General features: G+C 44.1%; 1 protein-coding gene across 5 annotated transcripts in view; it reads left to right on the top strand.

Moving 5' to 3' along the window:
- The window catches only part of KIF18A (kinesin family member 18A), a 188,370-nt gene extending 163,819 nt beyond the window's left edge, over positions 1 to 24,551 (top strand). For all 5 annotated transcript variants that reach the window (XM_073576284.1, XM_073576282.1, XM_073576283.1 and 2 more), the window contains exons 15-18: positions 13,095 to 13,542; positions 16,611 to 16,715; positions 22,503 to 22,615; positions 23,677 to 24,551. In XM_073576284.1, coding sequence (XP_073432385.1) covers positions 13,095 to 13,542; positions 16,611 to 16,715; positions 22,503 to 22,615; positions 23,677 to 23,816 — 806 coding nt within the window. In that variant the 3' untranslated portion in view covers positions 23,817 to 24,551. The remainder of the gene's footprint in view (positions 1 to 13,094; positions 13,543 to 16,610; positions 16,716 to 22,502; positions 22,616 to 23,676) is intronic.
- The last annotated feature ends 1,431 nt before the right edge of the window (positions 24,552 to 25,982 follow it).

Below are 25,982 nucleotides of genomic sequence, written 5' to 3'. Positions count from 1 at the left end.
TAACTGATTTAAATCACGATTTAAATCACTAGTCAGTAAGGCTTGATTTAAATCAGTGATTTAAATCAAAGTTTCTACCTAAACTAGTTCTTGCTACTTTAACATGCAAATAGATGAAGATTTTTAGAATCACTTTTTATATTACTTTTTTCTCCCCAGTTTAATGGGTTAATCATTCATATTTGGACACCACTGTTCTGTTGTACTTAGGAAGGAGAAAAATAATCCTGACCTTAATAACAATTTAAATAGATTTATTCAACTGAAACAATAACAACATTACAGCATAAGTTATTTGCTTAAACAAACATCCATGTTTGTTAACTAATTTGGCTAAACAAAATATATATATATTTTAAGAAACTTAGACTGTCAGCCCAGCCGACACATGAAAAACTTAAATACTACTGTCCCTGCTGTCCTCTATAGCTCACTTGTCGTCATCTTCATCATCATCTTCTTCTTTGTTCCTATTCATAATCTGGAAAAGAAAAACAAGCTTTCCTGCTTTATTGGGTCCCAACCGATTTCTCAATTTAGAATGAATGAGTCCAAAGGAAGAGAATATTCTTTCAACGCCTGCAGAAGAAGCTGCTGCTGTTAAAAGTGAAATCATTACTTGAACAGTCTCTAAATCCAAGCGCTTAAGTGACTTCCACCAGTTTACTGGTGTGACCTTCCTTAAAATATCTTCAGCAAACATATATTTCTTGAATGGTTCCCCCTTAGCTCTGAAGTTTATTATAGTTGGCATTAAAGATGGATGATTGCTGGATACCCATGTCATAGCTAACTCCTCTTCCTCAGCACTTAGGTTTTGACCCTGATATTGGATATTGACAATATTTGCCAAAAAATGAGCTGGAGTCAGTGCTTGTCCCATTCGTTTGTTTACTGCTTGTAATTTAATTGTCCATGTGTAGTTCTGTTTTTAAGTGTTCACTCAGTTCCTTCCAAATTTCAACAGCATCCGCAATAAAACAGCTATTTTTCTGTATTTTGTTTAAAGCTTGAGAGATGGGTTTCAGGAAGCTCAGCATATGTTCAACATTTCTCTTAAGCCCAATGTTGAGGATTTTGGCCGTGACAGTGCCATCTATTTTATCTCGATTTTCTTCACAAAGTGTCATCAGAATAGGCCAGTTTTTGATATACTGCTCAAAACAGTCCACCACAGAGTTCCATCTAACATCTTGTGGGAGCGTTAACTTGGTTCCACCCATCCTTTTCAGAGCTGCTGCGGTAAAATGATTATTAAGGAAGTATTTAGCAATTTCAACAACATTAGCCTTTATTTCTGGAACACTTAAGTCTTTGGCTAAGAGGTGCAGCAAATGAGCACTGCAACCATATGTTATTAGCAGCTTTGTATTCCCTCCCTGCTCTTCTAAATCTCTTCTCATCTTGGATACGTTTGCAGCATTGTCAGTGACCAAACTGCGTACTAGACATTTGAATTTTTGTTCACATGTCGTTATAGCTTTTACTGCCACTTCTTGTAAGTATTCTGCTGTGTGTGCATTTCCTGATGTATCAGTTCTTTGTGCAAGGAAGACTTTACCTTCTTCTGTTGTTATACAAGCACATACAATAGGATCATTGTGGACATTACTCCACCCATCAATACTTAGGTTAACAATTTTACCCTCCAGAGCTGTTGCACATTGCTCCATTTCTCTGTCATACACTTGATCCAGCAGTTTCCCTGCAACATCAGCTCTGCTGGGTGGACTGTATCCTGGTCTCAGTGACTGAACCATATTAATGAAATGTGGGTTCTCAGTCAGACGGAAAGAAGAGTTCGTTGCATAAATAAACTGGGCAATTTTTTCATCAATCAACTCTTTTTCTAATCTGCTAGTTCTTATCACAAACCTATCTATGGTGGTTCCAGGAGGTAAAGGTTTTTTCTTCCTTTTGGGTGATGGCGATATGTGGCTGTGGGTGTCTGATGATGATGCTGCTGCTGCTAATGAAGCACTATCCTGGATGGATAACTCTGAAACTGTAGAACAGGATGATGATGATCTTGGAGGTGGATAGTTTCCAGAATCCATGAATTCCCCTAAACAAAAAAAGTCAATGCTGTTATTTTATTGTTTATACAATTTCTGCTTATTGTACACAACACATCACTGCCCCTGCCCCAAAAGGAATATTTGTTTTTCTTCATAACTGTACCAAATGACAGTAACATGCAGTAATAATAAGAAATATAATTTTTCTCACACATGAAAGTCCAGTCTTTAGAAATAGGATTCAATAAAAATGTTTACCAACCTGAAGATCCTGCCTGTTCAGAAGTGTTTCTTTGGTCATCTTCATCACCGCACTTCTCATGATGTTGCCTCATTCGCGCCACCAGGCCTTGCATCTCTTTGTTGCATCGTTTGCATTTTGCATGCCTGCCTTACCGAAGGAGCTTCATTAAAATATTCCCAAACTGGGTCTCTTTTACGGCCTGCTGCCATTATAAGGAAAGAATGTAATAAACCTCAGATCGTACACACAAACAGATCCAGACTTGTCTGTCTGTGGCTATGCTGCAGTATTGTGCTCAAAGTTTCACTTTCATTTTCTTGTCTGCTTGCCCTTCCTCCTCCTCACACTTAGATTCACATTCTTCTTGTGTTGTGCAGATCTATTCCACTCCAAACAATCAGAAACATATTGTCTAACTTCTTGGACTTGGCACTGAAGGGGTTGATTCTGTATTCATAGGTTTGTAGAACAATAGGATTAAGGTCTTTTTCTCAACTCTGTTCATGTTGTAACATTTTTGCCGTGAAGAAGAGGCTGGGACCTCTGCGGAGTCAAATTCAGTTTTGAGAACTGCGTAAGTAAAGCGAGCGTCTGTGATAATATAGGAGAGAAACTGCCCACTAATCCTACAGAAACCTCTGGAAGAGCATGGCATTGTGAATGTTACACATATACAGCCTTTATTCTACTGAGTTAAACAACTCCGCTTTATCTCATGATGGAAGAACCTTTGGATGGTAAAATATTTTCCTCAAAAAGCAGTTTATTGAAAAAAAATCCGATTTTTTTTTTTTTTTTTTTTTTTTTTTTTTTTTTTTTTTTTTTTTTTTTTTAAACATTGATTTTTATCCACCCTGGCCAAAAGTATTGACACCCCTGCAATTCTATCAGATAATACTTAGTTTCTTCCTGAAAATGATTGCAAACACAAATTCTTTGGTATTATTATCTTCATTTAATTTGTCTTAAATGAAAAAACACAAAAGAGAATGAAGCAAAAAGCAAAACATTGATCATTTCACACAAAACTCCAAAAATGGGCCAGACAAAAGTATTCACACCCTCAGCCTAATACTTGGTTGCACAACCTTTAACCAAAATAACTGCGACCAACCGCTTCCGGTAACCATCAATGAGTTTCTTACAATGCTCTGCTGGAATTTTAGACCATTCTTCTTTGGCAAACTGCTCCAGGTCCCTGATATTTGAAGGGTGCCTTCTCCAAACTGCCATTTTAAGATATCTCCACAGGTGTTCTATGGGATTCAGGTCTGGACTCATTGCTGGCCACCTTAGAAGTCTCCAGTGCTTTCTCTCAAACCATTTTCTAGTGCTTTTTGAAGTGGGTTTTGGGTCATTGTCCTGCTGGGAGACCCAGCTTTCTCACACTGGGCCCTACATTATGCTGCAAAATGTGTTGGTAGTCTTCAGACTTCATAATGCCATGCACACGGTCAAACAGTCCAGTGCCAGAGGCAGCAAAGCAACCCCAAAACATCAGGGAACCTCTGCAATGTTTGACTGTAGGGACCGTGTTCTTTTCTTTGAATGCCTCTTTTTTTTCTCCTGTAAACTCTATGTTGATGCCTTTGCCCAAAAAGCTCTACTTTTGTCTCATCTGACCAGAGAACATTCTTCCAAAACGTTTTAGGCTTTTTCAGGTAAGTTTTGGCAAACTCCAGCCTGGCTTTTTTATGTCTCGGGGTAAGAAGTGGGGTCTTCCTGGGCCTCCTACCATACAGTCCCTTTTCATTCAGTTGCCGGTGGATAGTACGGGTTGACACTGTTGTACCCTCGGACTGCAGGGCAGCTTGAACTTGTTTGGATGTTAGTCGAGGTTCTTTATCCAACATCCGCACAATCTTGCGTTGAAATCTCTTGTCAATTTTTCTTTTCCATCCACATCTAGGGAGGTTAGCCACAGTGCCATGGGCTTTAAACTTCTTGATGACACTGCGCACGGTAGACACAGGAACATTCAGGTCTTTGGAGATGGACTTGTAGCCTTGAGATTGCTCATGCTTCCTCACAATTTGGTTTCTCAAGTCCTCAGACAGTTCTTTGGTCTTCTTTCTTTTCTCCATGCTCAATGTGGTACACACAAGGACACAGGACAGAGGTTGAGTCAACTTTAATCCATGTCAACTGGCTGCAAGGGGAAGGGGGTTACAAAAATGCTGAATTTCAGGTGTCATGATATGTATTTTTCCCCAATACTTTGCAATGTCTTGTGTATACCTGTAACAATATGTTTCCTTTCCCCATTGCCTGTGTCTCTGGGACTATAATGTAATTATGTAAGTAACCTGTCTCCTTTCCACAAGACTTGTGTATCTAGACGATAATTGAATTCAGGCTTGGGTCAACACAGCTAGGGGAATCACCATTGTTCTCCTCAGCAGGGGGAGGACTCACAATACACATCCTTGTAGACACCTCGGAGCCGTGCGATGGACCAAACCACTGACTAGGAGGTGGGAACTTCTACTCCCCTACACTTGGGCTGATCCCAGGAGCCCAAGACAATGGACTTATGTGTGACCCATCAGATGTGAGTTGGATGCTGAAAGAGAAGGGCGAGGCTGTCTGAGGAAGCCTCGGCCTTAGTGTGATCGTGGCGGATTTCTGGGACTCTAAAAGGACTATGGTTTTGTGATCTGGCACAAGGATTGTCGGGAGGTGCCCCCGAATCAGTTTCCTGTGGACTTATTTTGGGACTCTGCAAATTACCTTCGTGTTGTTCCTGTGTTCTGGTCAATAAATCTGTTGGATCGTTCCCAGGCCTGTTGTCCCTCCTTGCTCTGGAGAATACTCCCGTCACAAACTGGTTGGCAGCGCTGGGATCAGAGCAGAAGGAATGGAGGACAACGGCCCATCAACATCTGGAACCAGCACCGTAGAGTACAAGAACTCATAGGCCCGTGAACTGGGAGTCAGCTACAAGGGACTCTCCAAGGAGCAGCTGATTGAGGCTTTGGAAGCAGTTCACCTGCAAGATGATGCTGAGGAAGGATCCTCACAGCAAAGAGAGGAAAGGCGGCAGTCGGAGGTAAATACCCAAAAAAGTCAGTGGGTTGTGTGGTACGAGGAGGAGATGGCCTTGCTGGGAGAAGAGGCTACCATAGAAGATAAGAGGGAGGTCATGCGCACAGCCAAGGAGAGGCAGCGCAGGATGGAGGAGAGGGCAATGCTGGAGAGGGAGATCACTTTGGAGGCAGCGAGAAGCTACAGACAGACTGTACCCACAGCATCCCCCATGAGGGAACTCCCCAGAGTGTCCCGCAAAGACTTCAAGCCGTTTAATGAGGCTTCCGGTGACATTGAGGGCTTCTTCCTAGACTTTGAGCATCAGTGTCGATTAATGGAAGTCCCGGAAAGGGAGCGCGTCCGACATCTTGTGGGGCTCTTAGAGGGTGGAGCTGCCGCAGCCTATAGAGCTATGGACCCTCGGTTGAACTGTGAGTATGCGGAGATTAAACGGACTGTTCTAGAACATTATGCTGTGACCCCAGACACTTACAGGACCCAGTTTCGTACTTTAGCCTGTAATGAGGAAGTGTCTTTCAAGATGTATGCCCACAGACTCAAACAAATATGTAATCGCTGGCTGGAGGCAGAGGAGGCCTTAACCTGGAACACCTGTCTCCAGGTTATCCTAAAAGAACAATTTTTTGCCCAGTGCCCCGCTGAGATCAGGGAATGGGTGCGTGAGAGGAAACCTGCTACAGTGGAAGAAGCTGCATCTCTCGCTGATGAGGCTCTCACCATCAAGCCTCGGTGGAGAGTTCTGTTGGAGGATGGAGAGAGGCCTACCAGCTCCACAACACCGGTGGCCCCCAGTTCTTCTGTCCCCATTGTTCCCCGTTCCTCTGAGCCACCACCTCGTGTTGATACCTGTGTTAATGTGCCTCCTGTTGCTTCCACTGCGTTTTCTGGAATACGACGAGGAGAGGAAGTAGCAGAGCGCAGGTGTTATGGTTGTGGGCATCCGGGGCATCTGCAGGCCTCATGTCCAGCCAGCTCATGGAGGAATCGTCCTCAAACCCCTACAGCACCTTCAGGTGGGAGCCGACCGGCAGGTTCCCTTACTCCTCGCCCAAGAGGACGCATTGGATGGAGTGAGACACAGCACAGATGCTATCGATGTGGGCAGCCGGGGCATCTGCAAGCCTCCTGCCCAGCTGTTCAAATGAGAATTGATCCTGTACCCATTCATATTATTAATTATGTACAGCCAAGTGCCATGGAGGAAGACGTGTCACCACTACGTGAGGACTGGCCTAGTGCCTCACCCACCCATGTTGCACCACTAGGAGTTTATGGTGTGCGACCCGCAGCTATGACGACTTCAGCTCATCGAGGTAAGCACTTGCAGGAGGTCGTGCTGGATGGACAAAGACTTGTTGGATTTTGTGACTCAGGGGCTTTCCTCACGCTGGCTGATCCCCGAGTGGTTCGGCCTGAGGCAATTAATAGAGGACCTGGGATTGTCATTGAACTGGCTGGTGGACAATGGAGGACTATTCCCACAGCCACTGTGGATCTGAACTTTGGTTTTGGGGTCAGGCGATGTTTGGTTGGGGTGATGGGTGGTCTGCCTGCAGCTGTTCTCCTGGGCAATGATGTGGGTAAGCTACGATGCCAATTCGTGGCTGCATGAAGCCACATGTAAGTTACGCCATGCCTGTGTGTACTTAACCAGTGACCTGCAGAGGTCCCTAGTACGTACACAAATTAGGAGGGGAAGGGATTGTCATGATATGTATTTTTCCCCAATACTTTGCAATGTCTTGTGTATACCTGTAACAATATGTTTCCTTTCCCCATTGCCTGTGTCTCTGGGACTATAATGTAATTATGTAAGTAACCTGTCTCCTTTCCACAAGACTTGTGTATCTAGACCATAATTGAATTCAGGCTTGGGTCAACACAGCTAGGGGAATCACCATTGTTCTCCTCAGCAGGGGGAGGACTCACAATACACATCCTTGTAGACACCTCGGAGCCGTGCGATGGACCAAACCACTGACTAGGAGGTGGGAACTTCTACTCCCCTACACTTGGGCTGATCCCAGGAGCCCAAGACAATGGACTTATGTGTGACCCATCAGATGTGAGTTGGATGCTGAAAGAGAAGGGCGAGGCTGTCTGAGGAAGCCTCGGCCTTAGTGTGATCGTGGCGGATTTCTGGGACTCTAAAAGGACTATGGTTTTGTGATCTGGCACAAGGATTGTCGGGAGGTGCCCCCGAATCAGTTTCCTGTGGACTTATTTTGGGACTCTGCAAATTACCTTCGTGTTGTTCCTGTGTTCTGGTCAATAAATCTGTTGGATCGTTCCCAGGCCTGTTGTCCCTCCTTGCTCTGGAGAATACTCCCGTCACATCAGGAAAGCAAAGTTTGATCAGCTTAGAGAGGACCTTCGCCGAATTGATTGGGACAATGTCCTCAAAAATAGGAGCACAGAAAATAAATGGGAAATATTTAAATCAGTTTTACACACCCACTGCGAGCTAGCCATACCGTACAGAAATAAAAGGGCTAGGAACAGGAGAACACCAATGTGGCTAAATAAGGATGTAAAAAGGGCAGTAAATAACAAGAACAAGGCATTTAAGAAGCTAAAACAAGAAGGCAATGAAGAAGCATTAAAAAGTTATAGAGAAAAAAATAAAATGTGTAAAAAAAAAAAAAAAAAATACATTTAGCAAAAGTGGAAACTGAGAGACTCATTGCTAAGGAAAGTAAAACAAACCCCAAATTATTCTTTAATTATATAAACAGTAAAATGATTAAAATTGATGGTGTCAGCCCTTTAAAGAACAATGAGGGTGAAATCATAGAGAGCGATGTGGGAAAGCAAATGTTTTAAATACTTTTTTCTCAAAAGTGTTCACACAGGAAAAGGATTTGCCAGGGGAAATGCAGAGTGATAATGTAAACTCCCCATTAAGTATTACCTGCCTAACCCAGGAAGAAGTGCAGAACCGCCTTAGTAAGATTAAAATTGACAAATCACCAGGCCCTGATGGCATTCACCCTCGGGTATTAAGGGAGTTAAGTAATGTGATAGACAGGCCTCTATTCCTTATATTTAAAGACTCTATAGAAGCATGGTCTGTTCCTTTTGATTGGTGGCAAGCAAATGTGGTACCAATATTCAAAAAGGGGTGTAAAAGGGAACCTGGAAACAATAGGCCGGTAAGCTTAACGTCTGTTGTGGGTAAAATTTTTGAAGGGTTTCTAAGGGATACCATTATGGAATATCTCAATGTTAATAAAAGTTTAGCTCCATATCAACATGGATTTATGAAGGATCGCTCCTGTGAAACTAACCTGATCAGCTTCTATGAGGATGTAAGCTCTCAAATGGACCAAGGAGAATCATTGGATGTCATTTATCTCGACTTCTCTAAAGCATTTCACCAGTGTCCCACATAAAAGATTGGTAAGTAAGATGAGAAAGCTTGGGCTAGGGGAAAATGTGTGTAGATGGGTAGGTAGCTGGCTTAGTGATAGAAAACAAAGAGTGGTTATTAATGGGGCACACTCAGATTGGGCCAGGGTTACTAGTGGGGTACCACAGGGTTCTGTATTGGGCCCCCTACTATTTAACATATTTATTAATGATCTAGTGGATGGCTTACACAGTAAAATATCAGTTTTTGCAGATGATACAAAACTATGTAAGGTAGTTAACACAAAGGAGGACAGTTTGCAACTACAGACAGATTTGAGTAAATTGGAGAATTGGGCTGAAAAATGGCAAATGAGGTTTAACACAGATAAGTGTAAGGTTATGCACATGGGAAGGATAAACAGATGCTGCAATTACTTACCAAATGGGAAACTGCTGGGGAAGTCAGACATAGAAAAAGACTTAGGCATCTTAGTCAATAAGAAGCTAAATTGGAGTGCCCAGTGTCAGGCAGCTGCCACCAAAGCAAATAGGGTCATGGGATGCATTAGAAGAGGTCTGGGGACACGAGATGAAAACATAATTCTCCCTCTGTACAAATCTACAAATCACTCGTCAGACCACACTTGGAGTATTGTGTGCAATTTTGGACGCCGGTGCTCAAGAAAGACATTACTGAACTTGAAAGGGTTCAAAGGCAGGCTACTAAAATGATAAATGGAGTTGGTTCACTACAATACCCAGAAAGGTTATCAAAATTAGGTCTATTTACTCTAGAAAAGAGAAGACTTAGGGGAGACCTAATATATATGTACAAGTATATCAGAGGGCAATACAGAGATCTCTCCAATGAACTGTTTGTACCAAGGACTGTGAACAAGGGGGCATTCTCTTCGTTTGGAGGAAAGACCTTTTCTACACCAGCATAGAAGAGGGTTCTTCACGGTAAGAGCAGTGAGGCTCTGGAATTCTCTTCCTGAGGAAGTGGTGATGGTCAACTCACTGAATGAATTTAAGAAAGGAATGGATGCTTTTCTTGTGAGTATAGAAGGTTACAAATAACAGAATATTATAGGTAGATGGTGGACCCAGCTTAGGGGAAGGAATTTTTTTTCCCTATGGAGAAAATTGGCTTCTACTCTGTGGATTTTTTGCCTTCCCCAGGATCAACAATGCAGAACAGCTGCACTAAAAATAGGCTGAACTAGATGGACATAAGGTCTTCCTTCAGCCTTCAAAACTATGTAACTATGTATGTTACTATGTAAGTGTGATTTAGTTATTGCCAACACCTGTTAGGTGCCACAGGTAAGTTACAGGTGCTGTTAATTACACAAATTAGAGAAGCATCACATGATTTTTCGAACAGTGCCAATGCTTTTGTCCACCCTCTTTTTTATGTTTGGTGTGGAATTATATCCAATTTGGCTTTAGGACAATTCTTTTTGTGTTTTTTCATTTAAGACAAATTAAATGAAGATAATAATACCAAAGAATTTGTGTTTGTAATCATTTTCAGGAAGAAGCTGAGTATTATCTGACAGAATTGCAGGGGTGTCAATACTTTTGGCCACAACTGTATAGTACACCAAGAAATATAGTTTCCCTAGCAAATTAATTCAAGACTATGCTGTAAAATTGAGTACACCCCAATGAAAGACTTGGGAGCAAAGCTAAAATTTAGACTACACAATTCTAATTAATATGGATACAACCACAGATAAGTGTAATTACTCATTAAACAGGTGTCCAGCAGACAGTTGACTATAAAAGGGAGTTACTTAAAGAAAACACCTTCCCATTTCATGCTGTCAGCAATGGCACCACAGGGAAGAGAAATGTCTCAAGGCTATAAAAATCAAATATTTACATAAAAAATGTGGAGACTACAAAAGATCAATTAAGTCTTACTTATCAGTCAGAATACTGTGGCAAAATTGATACAAAAGTTAAACAAAGCTGTACCCGTAAGGCCAGGTTCACATTGCGTTACACAGCCCGTTCAACGCATAGCGTTGACAGGCTGCGTTAACACTCTAGCATAACGCGATGTGTTATGCTATACCGCTAACACTGATGATTCATCAGCGCTAGCGGTTACGGAGCCTCAGACGCTGCAGCCCGCTTCCGAGGCTCCATCAGTGAATGACGGCACATCGCGAATGTGTGCCTCTTTACGGCATGCGTCGTGATGCGCCACATAATGGGGGTCAATGGCAGCGTTAACGGACTGCCATAACGCAGTGTGACCCCAGCCTAACCATCCCTATAAACCGTGTGCTGCCCTAAGACGAACCCCCCTGTACAGGGTGGTGTGTGGAAATGACAAGCAAAGCCAAATAGGAAGGGCGCACTACTAAATATTATGGCAAATAGAGGACAAGGGTGATGGAAATGTATGGAAAACAAAGCAGTAATGAAGAAAGAAGTTCCAGAAGTACACAATCGATTATCCCAAAAGGGTAGCCGAAGTGGCTTTTCAATTATCAATGGTAAGATGTTAGGATATCTAAGTTTTAACCACAAGCCAAGCTGGAAAAATAGAACACCTGATATATGGGTCTAATAAATTCACTATCACCTAAAAAACTAACTATGCAGTGCTGCCTTTGCTTGGAATCAATATATATATAATATATATACTGTGTGTGTGTGTGTGTGTGTGTGTGTGTGTGTGTGTGTGTGTGTGTGTATATATATATATATACATACATACATACATACATACATACATACATACATACATACATACATACATACATACATACACAGAGAAGGGTATAGGATGCCTACAGGAAGGACGAGAAGCTTAGTGTTTCGTTTAACCCTGTTGGGGTTATCGTGCCCAAGGTAACAATGCACCTTGCTTCACGCTGAGCCAGTAATTTCTTAATATTGCCACCTCTGATACCTCAGGCGTGACTTCAGTAGCCCTCATTTTAACGATGTGGAGTGCCTGTGGTTTGAGCATCATGTATCCACTCTCCGCTTCTGTTTAATCATTGAATTTCTACCCTGCCAAATGTTTTACGATCCACTGTGATTGTTGATATAGAAAGGTAGAAGCGTTTTGGATCCACAGTAATTCAGCCACAAAGTAAGAGACCAGTTACAGAGAGGAGTCATTGAGTGTACTAATTTTCCAATGTTCTGCTGACTCCATAACTGCAGAGTCCATATCTCTAACTTTTTGACAGTTAGAGTGATCAATGAGTGGAACAGGCTGCCACGAGAAGTGGTGAGTTCTCCTTCAATGGAAGTCTTCAAACAGAGGCTGGACAGACATCTGACTGGGATGATTTAGCGAATCCTGCTTTGAGCAGGGGGTTGGACCAGATGGCCCAGGAGGTCCCTTCCAACTCTACGATTCTATGATTCCTCTGGCATTACCATCAGCACAATAACTGTGCTGCTTCATGGCATGGATTTCCATGGCCAAGCAGCTCCATGCAAGCCTTACATCACCAAGCACTTTGGTATATGGATTGGTATAAAGCATGCTGCCATTAGTCTCTGAAGTAGTGAAAGTGTGTTCTGTGGAGGGACAAAATCACTCTTCTCAGTCTGATAATGAGTCTGGGTTTGGTGAATAACAGGTGAGTGTTACCTGTCTGACTACATTGTGCAAGTTGTAATATTTGGAGGAGGAGGGATAAATACTATGGATTTATTTTTCAGTGGTTGGCCTGGGCCCCTTGGTTTCATTGACCAGAAGTCTTAATGTTTCGGCATGCCGATACATTTTGGTCAATTCTATGTTTTCACCTTTTGTGGGAAAAGATTGAGGAAGACCTGTTTCTATTCCAACACAACTAGGCCCCCGTGCACAAAGAATGATCTAGAAAGCATGGGGATTAGTTTGGTGAGGAAGAACTTGACTGCCAGCACAGAGCACTAAACTCAACAGCATCTACCTCCTGTAGGAGGAACTAAAATGAAGATTGTGAGCCCGGCCCTCTCATCCAACATCAGTGCTTGACAAATGCTCTTCTGAGGAATAAAATTCCCATAGACACCCTCTGAAGTCTTGTAGCAAATCCTTCCCAGATGGTTGGAAGCCATCAGATATCTGCTGCGGGACCAACTGCATAACCATGCCTATCCATCTGGAATGGGATGTCCTAATAGCTTCTTGTAGGTGTATGTACAGGGGGCACAATTTTTCTGCATCTCGTGTATTTTATCATTTTATTGTGGCCTCTTTATCATTGCATTTCTAGACTTAGGTTATCGAATTATTGAACATTGATGTCAGATAGTCTGATAATCTGGATTAGAGATTTTTTGCTGAAGCTTCCCAAAAAAAAATTACAAAATCCACATATCATTTAACCTTCATATTTAAATGAAAATGCTAAAAATAATGGCGCACGTCACTTTTATTCATACTGTAACTTTTTATTTCCATCTTATAGATGCCCCTCTGATGGCCATAAAGGAAAATCTTCCTCCAAAGCCAGTAGAAGTAGTTCCACCTCGTAAGAGGATCAGAAGAAAACTAATGGATTCACCACAATCTTCTCAACCTTTTGGACCAACTCAACTTACCAAAAGAAATGATGCGGATGATTCGATCAGCGAGGAGCTCACCCCCCTTGTTTACACCCCAGAAATGTTGAATAAAACTGTCACCATTACTAAAGAGGTTGCACATGTCGCAAGCGTTGACCAGAATCTGGAAAGTACCCGAAGCTTTATGGCTCATGATAAGGATTTCCGGAAATTAGGTTTCACCTTCAATTTAAAGACTGGATCTGAGCAAGCTGATCTGAACTCCACTGTAATCCTCTCTCAGGACAGCACGAGCCTGGATCCAGAGTCTAACATCAAAGAGGCTAAACCTCCAACCAGCATGTTGCAAAGGTATTTGTCTTTAAGTAGGTTGTGTCAAAGAACACTCTACAGGGTGGACCATTTATATGGATACACCTGTGTGGGCCGTTTATAAAGATGCAATCCAAAATGGCCGCCATGGTCACCATCCATCTTGAAAAGTTTTCCCCTCCCATATACTAATGTGCCACAAACAGGAAACTGATATCACCAACCATTCCCATTTTATTTAGGTGTATCCATATAAATGGCCCACCCTGTAGATTTTTGTAATGCTTTCATGCTATGTACTACACTTGTTATTGGTAACATTGATTGCTGAAATTCTTTTTCTCCCCTTTCTGATGAGGACAGTTTTGTGTTTGTTAATCTTTCTTTTTTTTTTTTTTTATCAAAACCATAACTTTTTTTTTTTCTCGTGGTGAACTTATGGTCTAATTGTTACGATTTTTGTTTACACAGAACATTTTATTCACTTTTTATTGCATTTCTTCAGGAAGTTATAGAGACAAACTGTTAGGGCTGAAACAAAATAGAAGAGAGGAGGGGACGCTTCTGGTGTGATACCCGGTGGTCAAATAGAGTAGGTTAGGAGCAAAGTACACTAACCTGCCATGGTTAAGCTGCCGGCATAACCACCTTTGCAGAGCCTGCAGTGCTTATCGTGCACCATTCGTCATCCTGACCTCCAGGTTCCAAGGTTAGCTGGTCACAAGGGGTGTCACGTGATGCTGATCTCACCACAGGTCCTCTGTTTTTCAGGCCTTGCAGGGTGGTTGGAAGCCTGCTGGGTCCGTGCTGCACCAAGCCGCTCACCCAAGAAGGATGTAAAATACAAGGAATGAGAAGTATGGCTGATTAGGGCGTTCAGACCAAGACAGACACTTGTTTTGGATGGAAAAGAAATTTCTTTACTTGGTCATTATGTCCTCACAAAGCTTTTCGGCGGTGAATGCGCCTTCATCAGGTCATGAAGGCGCGTTCACCAGCCGTAACTGTTAGGGCTGGCGGAACCCACTGAATAATAAAAGATGGTAATGCGGCCCAGGGTCCACCATACAGAGATGGTAGACTGCTGCTCGGTAATGGCAGAAAGAAACTGGCTGTGTGGCAGATTCACACGGGTTAACTTCACCCGGTGACTAGGAGGCGAACCCTGTTGCATCACAGGGCCGCAATACTGCAGAGTGAACACTAGTGTTTTGGTCACAGGACCCTTCCCCAAGGACACGGGGCTAGAGTCCCTCTAGACCCACCAGCGTTTGGCGCCGCTACTGCGACGCCAGGGAGAGACCCTTACTAAACGCTGTGCCCTGTTAACAGCCACAGGGCACAGCTGATAACTCAATACCGTAAGAGGTACGTACAGCGCAGCTCTGGCGGATGCCACTAACCAGCCTAAGCTTTGGGCTGGAAAGCGCATCAGTGGCGCACGACGCCGCTCCGGTTGCTGTCGCTGAACGTGCGGTTCCGTAGTGCCTATTGTAGTGTGGCACACACTGGCGCTAGCATGTGCTGGGAGCACTGCAGTGCTAGGCAGTGCCACTAGCCGGCGCTGACTGGAACTCAAAACCCTAGCAACATACGTATCCGAGGGAAGGGCTTTCATAATGAGTCAGTCAGCGTTTCACAAGCATCCATCATCACACATACCACTACAAATTACAGACTATACTAGCGCATGGCCGAGCGGCCATGCGAACCTTTTATAGCAGCGTCCTTCCGGGACCTTCCTGGTGGTCCAATCCGAGCTGGAGGAGGACCTGAGCGTGTGACCCCCAACCTCCAATGAGAGGTCATCCCATGGGCATGCTCAGAAGGCTGCAAAAAGGACTTAGCCTCTGGAGCTGCTCGCTAGTGCGGATTGCCAGAGCTGACCCAGAGGTGGCAGCAGCAACCAACCTGACCACACTAGCCTGAGCAAGACGCTGGGAACGACGTCTTTGCTGAGCAGGCTCCCCTGCGGCTGGGACTGAATGGGAGACCGCAGAAGGCAAGGCTCGAGATTCCTCCTGTGCAGGGGCAGGAATCCGACGCCTAACACAAACCACATTTTATATATCCAGCATATATGGATGGAGTCTTGTTTTTTTTTTTATTCTTTACTTTTAAACTGGGAAAGGGAGATTGATTTTGAGTTTTTAGATTTTTTTCTTTTTTCCCTGGGGGACTTGCACTTGAGATCACTCTGTCTGTGTGTTGCATTACTACTTTATTGAAGTTTGCAGGCTGGGCTTCATAGGAAGTTTAAGCTGGCCGTCCGGGTGGGGGGGGGTGTTCAACGGGACCCTAGCTGCCATGACAACTTCTTGGCATGATGGGACTAATGCGAGTCATTTTGGCATCTGAATGAGGTGACGGGAGTCGGTAATCGTGTCCTGTAGTTTTCCCTGTCACTGATTTGATTTTGACAAAACAATTAAAATGGTTAAACAGCAATATTCAGACCAAGCTCTGGTCACTGCTGTTACAGGCAGATGCTGGGCATGTCACACAGCCAACAGCTGCCAGATTTGTTGCAGGCTCAGCTCCTGAGCCCGCTCCATACATGAGGAGATTATGTTCTTCTAACTCTAGGTTGTGCGGTTCCTCTGTTATTTCCCCTACAAATATATGCACAGATTAACAATTGAACGTTTTCGTTCCCTTGTGACGGGGGCATATCGTTATACAGTTTGTTTCTCTCAGTTGTGCCTGAGCTAAAATGATAAATTGTACAAAAAGTGAAAAAGAAAAAAGCTAAAAGCTATACCTAAAAGTTAGATTTCTTTATTTTTTAACGAAGATGAAATGATACAATGGATATCTGGTTTTGTTAAGTGTGTTTGATTATATACAAATTCCAGCACATGGCATCCTATATCAATACCACAGAGTATCGGTGATGGATTGGGTCAATGCAGGGGATGTGATTTTCATTATTTTTCTAGTTGTTGTATCCAATTGTGATCATGCCTAGAGCATGGTGTGCATACAAGAGAATCTCTTATTACGGTGATGAAAATGTGTGCAAACTGTAAAGCGCTGCGGAATATGTTAGCGCTATATAAAAATAAAGATTATTATTATTATTACGGTGACCAATTCTATTCTTTCAGGCTAGGACTCCCATCCTTACTAAGCAAGAATCTAGGAAAATTAAACGATAAGCCGTCCTACATGGCAATGACTTCAGCTGCTGAAAGGAAGAGAAAGTTGCAAAGGTAAGATGACCGTTTTTGTACTTTGATCATCTGACTTTTATATAACTGTGCAACCTCGTTCATGTCTAAGAATTTTTAATACCCGGTTATGTCCTAAAAACATACGGCAGTGATGAACTTGGGTAGGAAACTACAGTTGAAACCTCAAGTTTACATACACTATATAGAAAGTCACACATGCATGTTTTTCTCAATATCAGACATGAAATCAGAATAAACAAATAAAGTAGCGCTATAGCATGCAAACATGAAATAAGAAAATTGAATTGCATTACTGCACTAGAAAATATGAAAAATTTGAGAACACTTAGCTCACAAATTGGCCAATTCATGTATGCCCAACAGCCATGATAAGGCGATTCTCCTTGCTGGGAATCTGCGTAATGTGAATCCTCTCTTAGACTAAAATCTACATCTCTATGGGAAGATGGGGTCCTGCTGTAGTTAATGCCTGAGGCTGAGGGGCGGAGTGCTCAGTCAGACAGCTAATGCATACAAATATCAAAAGACTGACCATCACTTCCAAACTTTAGATATTGCTATGAAATCAGAATAAACTTTTCCCGTTTTAGGTCAATTAAGATTTCCATTATTATTAATATTTGCCAAGTGCCAGAATGAGAGAGAATGTTTTAAGGCATTTTTATTACGGTATATGTCATACCATAAAACTACTGTCATGGTATGTTGTCAGAAATTTTTAATTGAGCACTTGTAAAAGAGTTTTGGTTTCCTTGCTGCTTGTTAAATGGTTTTTACTGTGAAGTGGATTGGCTGCAGCGCAGGGGTTTGGTATCTGTTCAGGACGTCATCTCTGCTGTGGATTTAATTGAGATTGACGGCCTATTGCACCATAGTGGTGAGTGTTTAAGATGTGAATATGTGACCATTTGGGGTTTTACTTACCGTATTTTTCTTTTTGTAAGACGCACTTTTCCCCCCCAAATTTGGGGGGATAATGGGGATGCGTCTTAGAAAGCGTACATGCCTTACCGATACCGTGGGTGTAGGCCGCATGCTGGGATGAGGGGGGTGTCCGGGTGCCTGACGGTTGCTGGCTGGTGCTGCAGGTGTCTCCAGTGCCCAGCGGTGCTGCGTGGGTGTCCGGCGCTGCCTGGGGCTCTGCCAACATTTTGGAACAGGCCAGAGCCCCGACACTTCCATGGTTCCATGTGCGGTGGTCTCCGGGAATATGGCTGCCTCCGGGGGCGACGCATGCGCAGATGTTATCTCGGGACCAAGATCTCGAGAGATGAGATTTCAACGCTGAGATCTCATCTCTCGAGATCTTGGTCCCGAGATCACCATCTGTGCATGCGCCACCCCAACGGCGGCCATATTCCCGGAGACCACCGCACATGGAACTGTGGAAGTGCCGGGGCTCTGGCCGGTCACAGAATGTTGGCAGAGCCCCGGGCAGCGCCGGATACTCATACAGCACCGCTGGGCACCGGAGACACCCACAGCAACCGCCAAGCACCCAGCAGCAGCCCAAGAGACCCCCGCAGCAGCAGCGCCGCACATCAAAGCCCCCCCTCATCACTGCCTGCAGCATCACCCCACTCCTGCCTCTTCCAGGAGCAACCCTGGGACCCCACCTCACCGCAGCCATCACCCCCCCCCCCCCGGTAAGAAATAAGATGCAAGGATTATAAAAAGCACCACCATTTTATAAAAAAATTGTTTTTTTCTTATTGTTTTCATCAAAATTTGGGGTGCGTCTTATAATCTGAAAAATACGTTTTTTTTTTTTCCATTAGCAAGTTTCCATTATTTAAAAAAAAAAAAAAAAGCACCTGCTGTGGAATGTATCATGAGAACATGAATTTTTTTTTTTTTTTTTTTATATATATATATATATATATATATACAGTGCCTACAAGTAGTATTCAACCCCCTGCAGATTTAGCAGGTTTACACATTCGGAATTAACTTGGCATTGTGACATTTGGACTGTAGATCAGCCTGGAAGTGTGAAATGCACTGCAGCAAAAAAGAATGTTATTTCTTTGTTTAATTTTTTTTTAAATTGTGAAAAGTTTATTCAGAGGGTCATTTATTATTCAACCCCTCAAACCACCAGAATTCTGTTTGGTTCCCCTAAAGTATTAAGAAGTATTTCAGGCACAAAGAACAATGAGCTTCACATGTTTGGATTAATTATCTCTTTTTCCAGCCTTTTCTGACTATTTAAGACCCTCCCCAAACTTGTAAACAGCACTCATACATGGTCAACATGGGAAAGACAAAGGAGCATTCCAAGGCCATCAGAGACAAGATCATGGAGGGTCACAAGGCTGGCAAGGGGTACAAAACCCTTTCCAAGGAGTTGGGCCTACCTGTCTCCACTGTTGGGAGCATCATCCGGAAGTGGAAGGCTTATGGAACTACTGTTAGCCTTCCACAGCCTGGACCGCCTTTGAAAGTTTCCTCCCGTGCCAAGGCCAGGCTTGTCCGAAGAGTCAAGGCTAACCCAAGGACAACAAGGAAGGAGCTCCGGGAAGATCTCATGGCAGTGGGGACATTGGTTTCAGTCAATACCATAAGTAACGTACTCCACCGCAATGGTCTCCGTTCCAGACAAGCCCGTAAGGTACCTTTACTTTCAAAGCGTCATGTCAAGGCTCGTCTACAGTTTGCTCATGATCACTTGGAGGACTCTGAGACAGACTGGTTCAAGGTTCTCTGGTCTGATGAGACCAAGATCGAGATCTTTGGTGCCAACCACACACGTGACGTTTGGAGACTGGATGGCACTGCATGCGACCCCAAGAATACCATCCCTACAGTCAAGCATGGTGGTGGCAGCATCATGCTGTGGGGCTGTTTCTCAGCCAAGGGGCCTGGCCATCTGGTCCGCATCCATGGGAAGATGGATAGCACGGCCTACCTGGAGATTTTGGCCAAGAACCTCCGCTCCTCCATCAAGGATCTTAAGATGGGTCGTCATTTCATCTTCCAACAAGACAACGACCCAAAGCACACAGCCAAGAAAACCAAGGCCTGGTTCAAGAGGCAAAAAATCAAGGTGTTGGAGTGGCCTAGTCAGTCTCCTGACCTTAACCCAATTGAAAACTTGTGGAAGGAGCTCAAGATTAAAGTCCACATGAGACACCCAAAGAACCTAGATAACTTGGAGAAGATCTGCATGGAGGAGTGGGCCAAGATAACTCCAGAGACCTGTGCCGGCCTGATCAGGTCTTATAAAAGACGATTATTAGCTGTAATTGCAAACAAGGGTTATTCCACAAAATATTAAACCTAGGGGTTGAATAATAATTGACCCACACTTTTATGTTTAAAATTTATTAAAATTTAACTGAGCAACATACCGTATTTTCCGCTTTGTAAGACGCACTTTTTTTCCCCCAAAATTGAGGGGAAAAAGGGGGTGCGTCTTACAAAGAGGATATACATTTGCGCTGCCACTGAGGGTACTTGCCGCGGCACTCTGTGCCCTGATGCTGCCGCTGCGCTGTCCGCCGCCGCCGCGCTCCTGTCCCCCGGTGGTTTCTTCCGCCCCACCGCCGCCGCCGCGCTCTGTCCCGTTCAGCGTGGGGGGGTCTCTGTCGCTCCATGCCTGCTTTCTTCCTGGAAAATGGCCGCCGCGCATGCGCAGACGGACATCTCGGCACTGAAATCTCGGGAGATGAGATTTCAGCGCTGAAATCTCATCTCCCGAGATTTCAGTGCCGAGATGTCCGTCTGCGCATGCGCGGCGGCCATTTTCCAGGAAGAAAGCAGGCATGGAGCGACAGAGACCCCCCCACGCTGAACGGGACAGAGCGCGGCGGCGGCGGTGGGGCGGAAGAAACCACTGGGGGACAGGAGCGCGGCGGTGGCGGACAGCGCAGCGGCAGCATCAGGGCACAGAGTGCCGCGGCAAGTACCCTCAGAACGGGACAGAGCGCGGCGATGGCGGCAAACACCGGGGGGACAGAGCGCGGTGGTGGCGGTAAGAACCGGGGGAGAGCGCGGCGGTGGTGGCAAGCAGGCACCGGGGGACAGCGTGGCGGTGGTGGCAAGCACTGGGGGACAGAGTGCGGCGGTGGTGGCAAGCAGGCACCGGGGGACAGAGCGTGGCGGTGGTGGCAAGCATCAGGGGACAGAGGGCGGCGGCAGTAACAGACACCGGCAGCGGCACGCTGCACATCAAAACACCCCCTCATCCCAGCAGCAATGTTCCACTCCGGCCTCCTCCATCACCACCCCTGGAAAGCAATAAGACGCATGGATTATAAGATGCACCACCATTTTATTAAAAATAAAGTTTTTTTCCTATTTTTCTCCTCAAAATTTGGGGTGCGTCTTATAATCCGGAGCGTCTTATAAAGCGAAAAATACGGTAACTTTTTGGTTTGTAAGATTTATGCATCTGTTAATAAATCCTGCTCTTGTGTGAAGTTTGAAGGCTCTAACTTATTTGCATCTTATCAAACCTGCTAAATCTGCAGGGGGTTGAATACTACTTGTAGGCACTGTATATATTATGTTTATTGGATAAAATTCTTTAAACTGGTGACTAAAGCAGAACAATACGGAGTACACTTCATTTTTCACCATAGCTCGCTAGTCATCTTTGCTGTATAGACTAGACTGGGTCGACATGTGCAGTCATCCTCTTATCAGTTAGTGGGCTTGAGTCCTGGATTAGGCAGGGTAAGCGGGCATGAAGATTGCAATAGTCTGACAGTTTTCTGTCTCTTCCCATTTGCTGCAGTTGCCATAAAGCACATACTCTCCGTCAGTTGTCAATGCTGTCGTCTCAATGCAAGTGACAACACTGCGGCTTCTCCTGCGCCCATCTATCATTGTCACCCACTGACGCTCACCACTAATCACATATGCAGTTCAAGTTCAGTATAACCACAAAATCTTAACATCAAAGTGCAAAGTGTTTTATTGTGGATATTTCATTACAATTAGTGTTTCGGCGTTAAATAATAATTAGTATTTACATTTTACTAAGCCAGTTTTGCTATTAGACAGTGTTTGATTATCTCGCCCCATTGTGTGCACTTTAAGAAGTAAAATCATGATGCAGATTTTACATGGAACGTTTTTGTTGTTTTTTTTGCCTAACAAGTTTAAAGATTTTTTTTTTTTTTTTTTTGGCGGCACAGTTTATTTTGGGCTTATGCTTCTCTAGGAATCTTAAAGGGAATCTGTCATCAGGTTTTTGCTAGTTAATCTACAGTGTAGGGGCAGAGATCCTGAATCCAGTGTTGTCACTTACTCGGCTGCTCGTTGTTGTTTTGATAGTCAGCAATTTATCAGCAGGAGATTATCATTATAAAACCAGTAAACCTGCTGCAATGTAGTCCTCCATAATCATGAGCTCTGTTTCACTTGAGGCCCCCTCCACTGATTGGCAGCTTTCTGCCTATGCACAGTGCCCAGAGGGCTGCCAATCAGTGGTGTGGGCGGGGTTATACAGAGCTCAGCTTTCAGAGAACTGCCAGATAATTTTCTCAGACTGCTTCAAGCAGCCCAGTAAGTGATGCATCACTGGATTAAGGGTCAACTGTATATCGTGCTGCGCTAGCAGAAACCTAGTGACAGATTCCCTTAAAGCGAGTCTTGTAGACTTTAGCGAATAATTACTATTTTCATTTATATTTCGCAAAATTTAATTTTTAATTAAGCTTTAGTCTCGGAGCAAAGAGCTCTGCTCTGTTCTCATTACTTTGTGCTGTACCTGCTCCGTACACTGTAAGGAAAGTGCTCTTTCTTTGCTAAATAGACCAAACTGTAGTACCGTTTTGTCCTTTCTTTGTTCGTCTTCAGTCTAGCTGCCGGCAGTGCTGTGAAAGAGGAGAATGTACTACTTCCTGTACCGAAACGCGTAAGACAGGACATACCCACGGACTGCAAAGCGCTGAGAGTGAAAAGGCCAGTGGGTAAGCCTGAAATGATACATTATGATAGTATCTTTGACTTTGTGATGAAAGCTTGACATTTCCAGGTCATCATCTTCAATGGTTTTGTGGCTGTAATCAGTCATCTAAAATATTTTCTAACAGTGAGGTTTCCTTTTCTGACTCCACAGAATTCTCGCTGTTATACACAGTGCTGTGGAGTTGATAAGCCAAACATCCAACTCCGACTCCTCAATTTCCATGACACCGACTCCACGACTCCGACTCCCTCATACCAGGGCTGTGGAGTCGATAAGCCAAACATCCGACTCCTCAATTTCGATGACACCAACTCCGACTCCTCAATTTCCATGACACCAACTCCGACTCCACGACTCCGACTCCCTCATACCAGGGCTGTGGAGTCGATAAGCCAAACATCCGACTCCTCAATTTCGATGACACCAACTCCGACTCCTCAATTTCCATGACACCAACTCCGACTCCACGACTCCGACTCCCTCATACCAGGGCTGTGGAGTCGATAAGCCAAACATCCGACTCCTCAATTTCCATGACCCCAACTCCAATCTACCAAAATGGGCTCCGACTCCACAGCCCTCTTATACACACGCACCCAGACACTTCTTAGATTTCAGGACCAAAATCATATTTAAAGCTCCAAAGACAAAAAGATATACGCTGAAGTATATAAAGTGCAGCACAGATTCATCTAAGCTAACAGCCCAGATTCTTACATCAGGAACAGGACAGACATTTATAGGACATTTCAGAACGTTCCCAAATTCTTCTGGAAACATTTACAGCTCATCCTGCACTGTACTACTGACCTCAATGTATAATATATTTTAGGAGTCGGTCCATTTTATACCGACTCCACCAAAATGGACATCGGCTCCACAGCCCTGACTTTAAAGTTGAGAATGATGTGGACTCATGGCATGGAAATATAAGGAATATCATGTTCTCTGAATGTAAAGCTGTGTATATATCTGCATACAAAAATTGTCCCATGTGTAACTGCAATGCTTCCAGTGTGGCTACTAAACTGTCCAGTTTTAATTTTTTTCTGGTTACTGTAGGGGTATCAAAGAATAAGGACAGCAATGTGCAAAGACGTCTGCCTAGGAGTATTTCGGAAGGAGCGTTAGCTGGCGCGAAAAGAAAACCCTTCTTCCTTGGATCATCTCAGCAGTTTTTACAAGCTGCGAAGAAAAAGTAGCCTCCCACATCTGGAATGTATTCTCCAGTCCAGTGACTGCAAAGCCTTGTCCTGTCTTACAAATAATACATTTTATTGTCTGATTCTTCTATAAATGTGCTTTTTTCAGTACACTCCGTCCTTACGTCACGCCGTACAGTCTGGTTGTAAGATGTTGACGCCATTGTTGTCTCCATCCTTCCCAAGACCATCAGTCGTCAGACCTCCACCTACCGTAATGATGGGACATCCTAGCGATATGGCACCACATTATGACATAGGAATGAAAAAACATTTAGGAAAATAGTAAAATGTTTAAACTTTGTCAGGTTTTCCATAACATTTTACTTTAGCAAAGTGCCTTTTGTTTCCCTTTGACTGAAAATGCCTTGTTAGACGCAGACTACTCATGCAAACGCTTTTATTGGCAGGCAGGATTTCCCCACACATTGTGGTAATGTAAAAAGCATTAGCGTTATAGCTGGAGATCCCAGCACCAATTATAAAAAAAAATCTACAACTTTAAGAGGTTCCTGTAAGCCATGGTTTTTACTAATGGTTTCTGTGAATGATCATTATGAGTGCTATTTTATTTTTAAGCTGTAAATATTGGTTTCCTGTGTTATTAATATTTTTTTTTCCGTGTGTACTATAAGTGTACAGAGCTGTCTTGTAAATAACCTGTCTACTAATTGTCTGAAATGTTTTAAATACGTTATTTTTATAGTTGTAATTAAAGTATTTTTTTTCCTTTTATCACTTTGTGTTCAAAGGCTAGATGAAAACACCTATTTTTTTTTTTACATTTATAGTATTTTTTTTATTGTTTCAATGTAAATAACACAAAAGATAGAAATTTGTTTTAAATAGTCTCAATTTAAAATATTTTGCCATTTTATATGTGCATAGCCTTTGTGTCCCCATGATTATACACTATATGCACACCCTGTGTAGTCTGATCGTGCAGTCACAGGTTCTTCAATCTGTCCACTACTTCCTAACTTTCAAATCAATGGGAATATGAACGTAGGATCATGCTACGTAGATTTGTTTGTTGTATGTAGGCATGCATCGTAGCTGTACTCACTATAAAAGTAGAAATGTTTCATCAAAGCTTTACGCAAAGTTTGCTATATAGGTGTGTAACACATACATACAGTTGAAACCAGTGGTTTACATACACTATATAAAAAGACACATATGCATGTTTCTCCCTCGTCTCATTGGGGGACACAGGTACTGTGTGTGTATGCTACTGCCACCTGGAGGCTGACACTAAGTGAACAAAAAAAGGGCGGGCGGAAACCAGTTTTTTGCTTAGTGTCCGTTGGAGGCACACACGTCTGGATGTCTCCAGACTCTTTTTTTAACTATGAAGATGAGACGGGGTGACAGATCCTATTGAAAGGGTCCGATCTCCCCAAACCATCAATGGGCGAGCACGCGTTGAGTATCGTCTCCGCGTATCCTTTCCCGCACCGTGGGACATATCTGGGACTTTTTCGACAGACTTCTATTTTTCTTTTTTATTTTATGAAGATAAGACAGGGGCAACGCATCCTATTGAAAGGATCCGATTTCCCCAAACCATCAACGGGTGAGCACATGCGAGTATCCCTCCACGTATCCTCTCACGCGACGTGGGACATAATGCCGGACTTAGCCCTGTCCACCCCTAGGTATTGAAACGATGGGCTTGCACAGAGGCACAAGACTAGTCTGTGCAGCCCCCACTGCTCCACCAACGCAAGACGGCAGTGCTGCATGGCGGCGGACGGTCCCTCTCCTAGCCCCTGCAGGAGGGACGGCGCTAGGGTGCCTGCACCGTCCAGAAAATTACCCCATCCCCTCTACCTGGTGCGCTGGATCTGTAGCGGAGGTTATCGCAGGTATGGAGGACTGGGGAGGAAGCACTTCATTGAGAAGGTCGGCAGAGAAGAGCCGGCAGCATTTTCCTTCCTCCCTCCTACCCCCCAGGTGGGGGCCGCCAGCGCGCATGGAGCGGCTCAGAGTAGGGCCGGCGGGATCGCCGTGATTGCGGGGCCACCAGCGGGCGGGCGGGGAGGAGTAGAAATTTAGCCCGCGGCTTCAGCCATGGCTAGGCTGCGGGTGGAAGTCCCGCCCCCGGCGTGATGTCATTTCCGGCGCCGCCCCCCGTGGAGGGCGGATGCGAACAAATTGAGCCCC

This window comes from Dendrobates tinctorius, unplaced genomic scaffold (genome assembly GCF_039654945.1).
Source record: "Dendrobates tinctorius isolate UK_male_01 unplaced genomic scaffold, ASM3965494v1 ptg000048l, whole genome shotgun sequence".
Lineage (NCBI taxonomy): Eukaryota > Metazoa > Chordata > Amphibia > Anura > Dendrobatidae > Dendrobates > Dendrobates tinctorius.
This window is presented reverse-complemented; position numbering and strand designations above follow the sequence as displayed.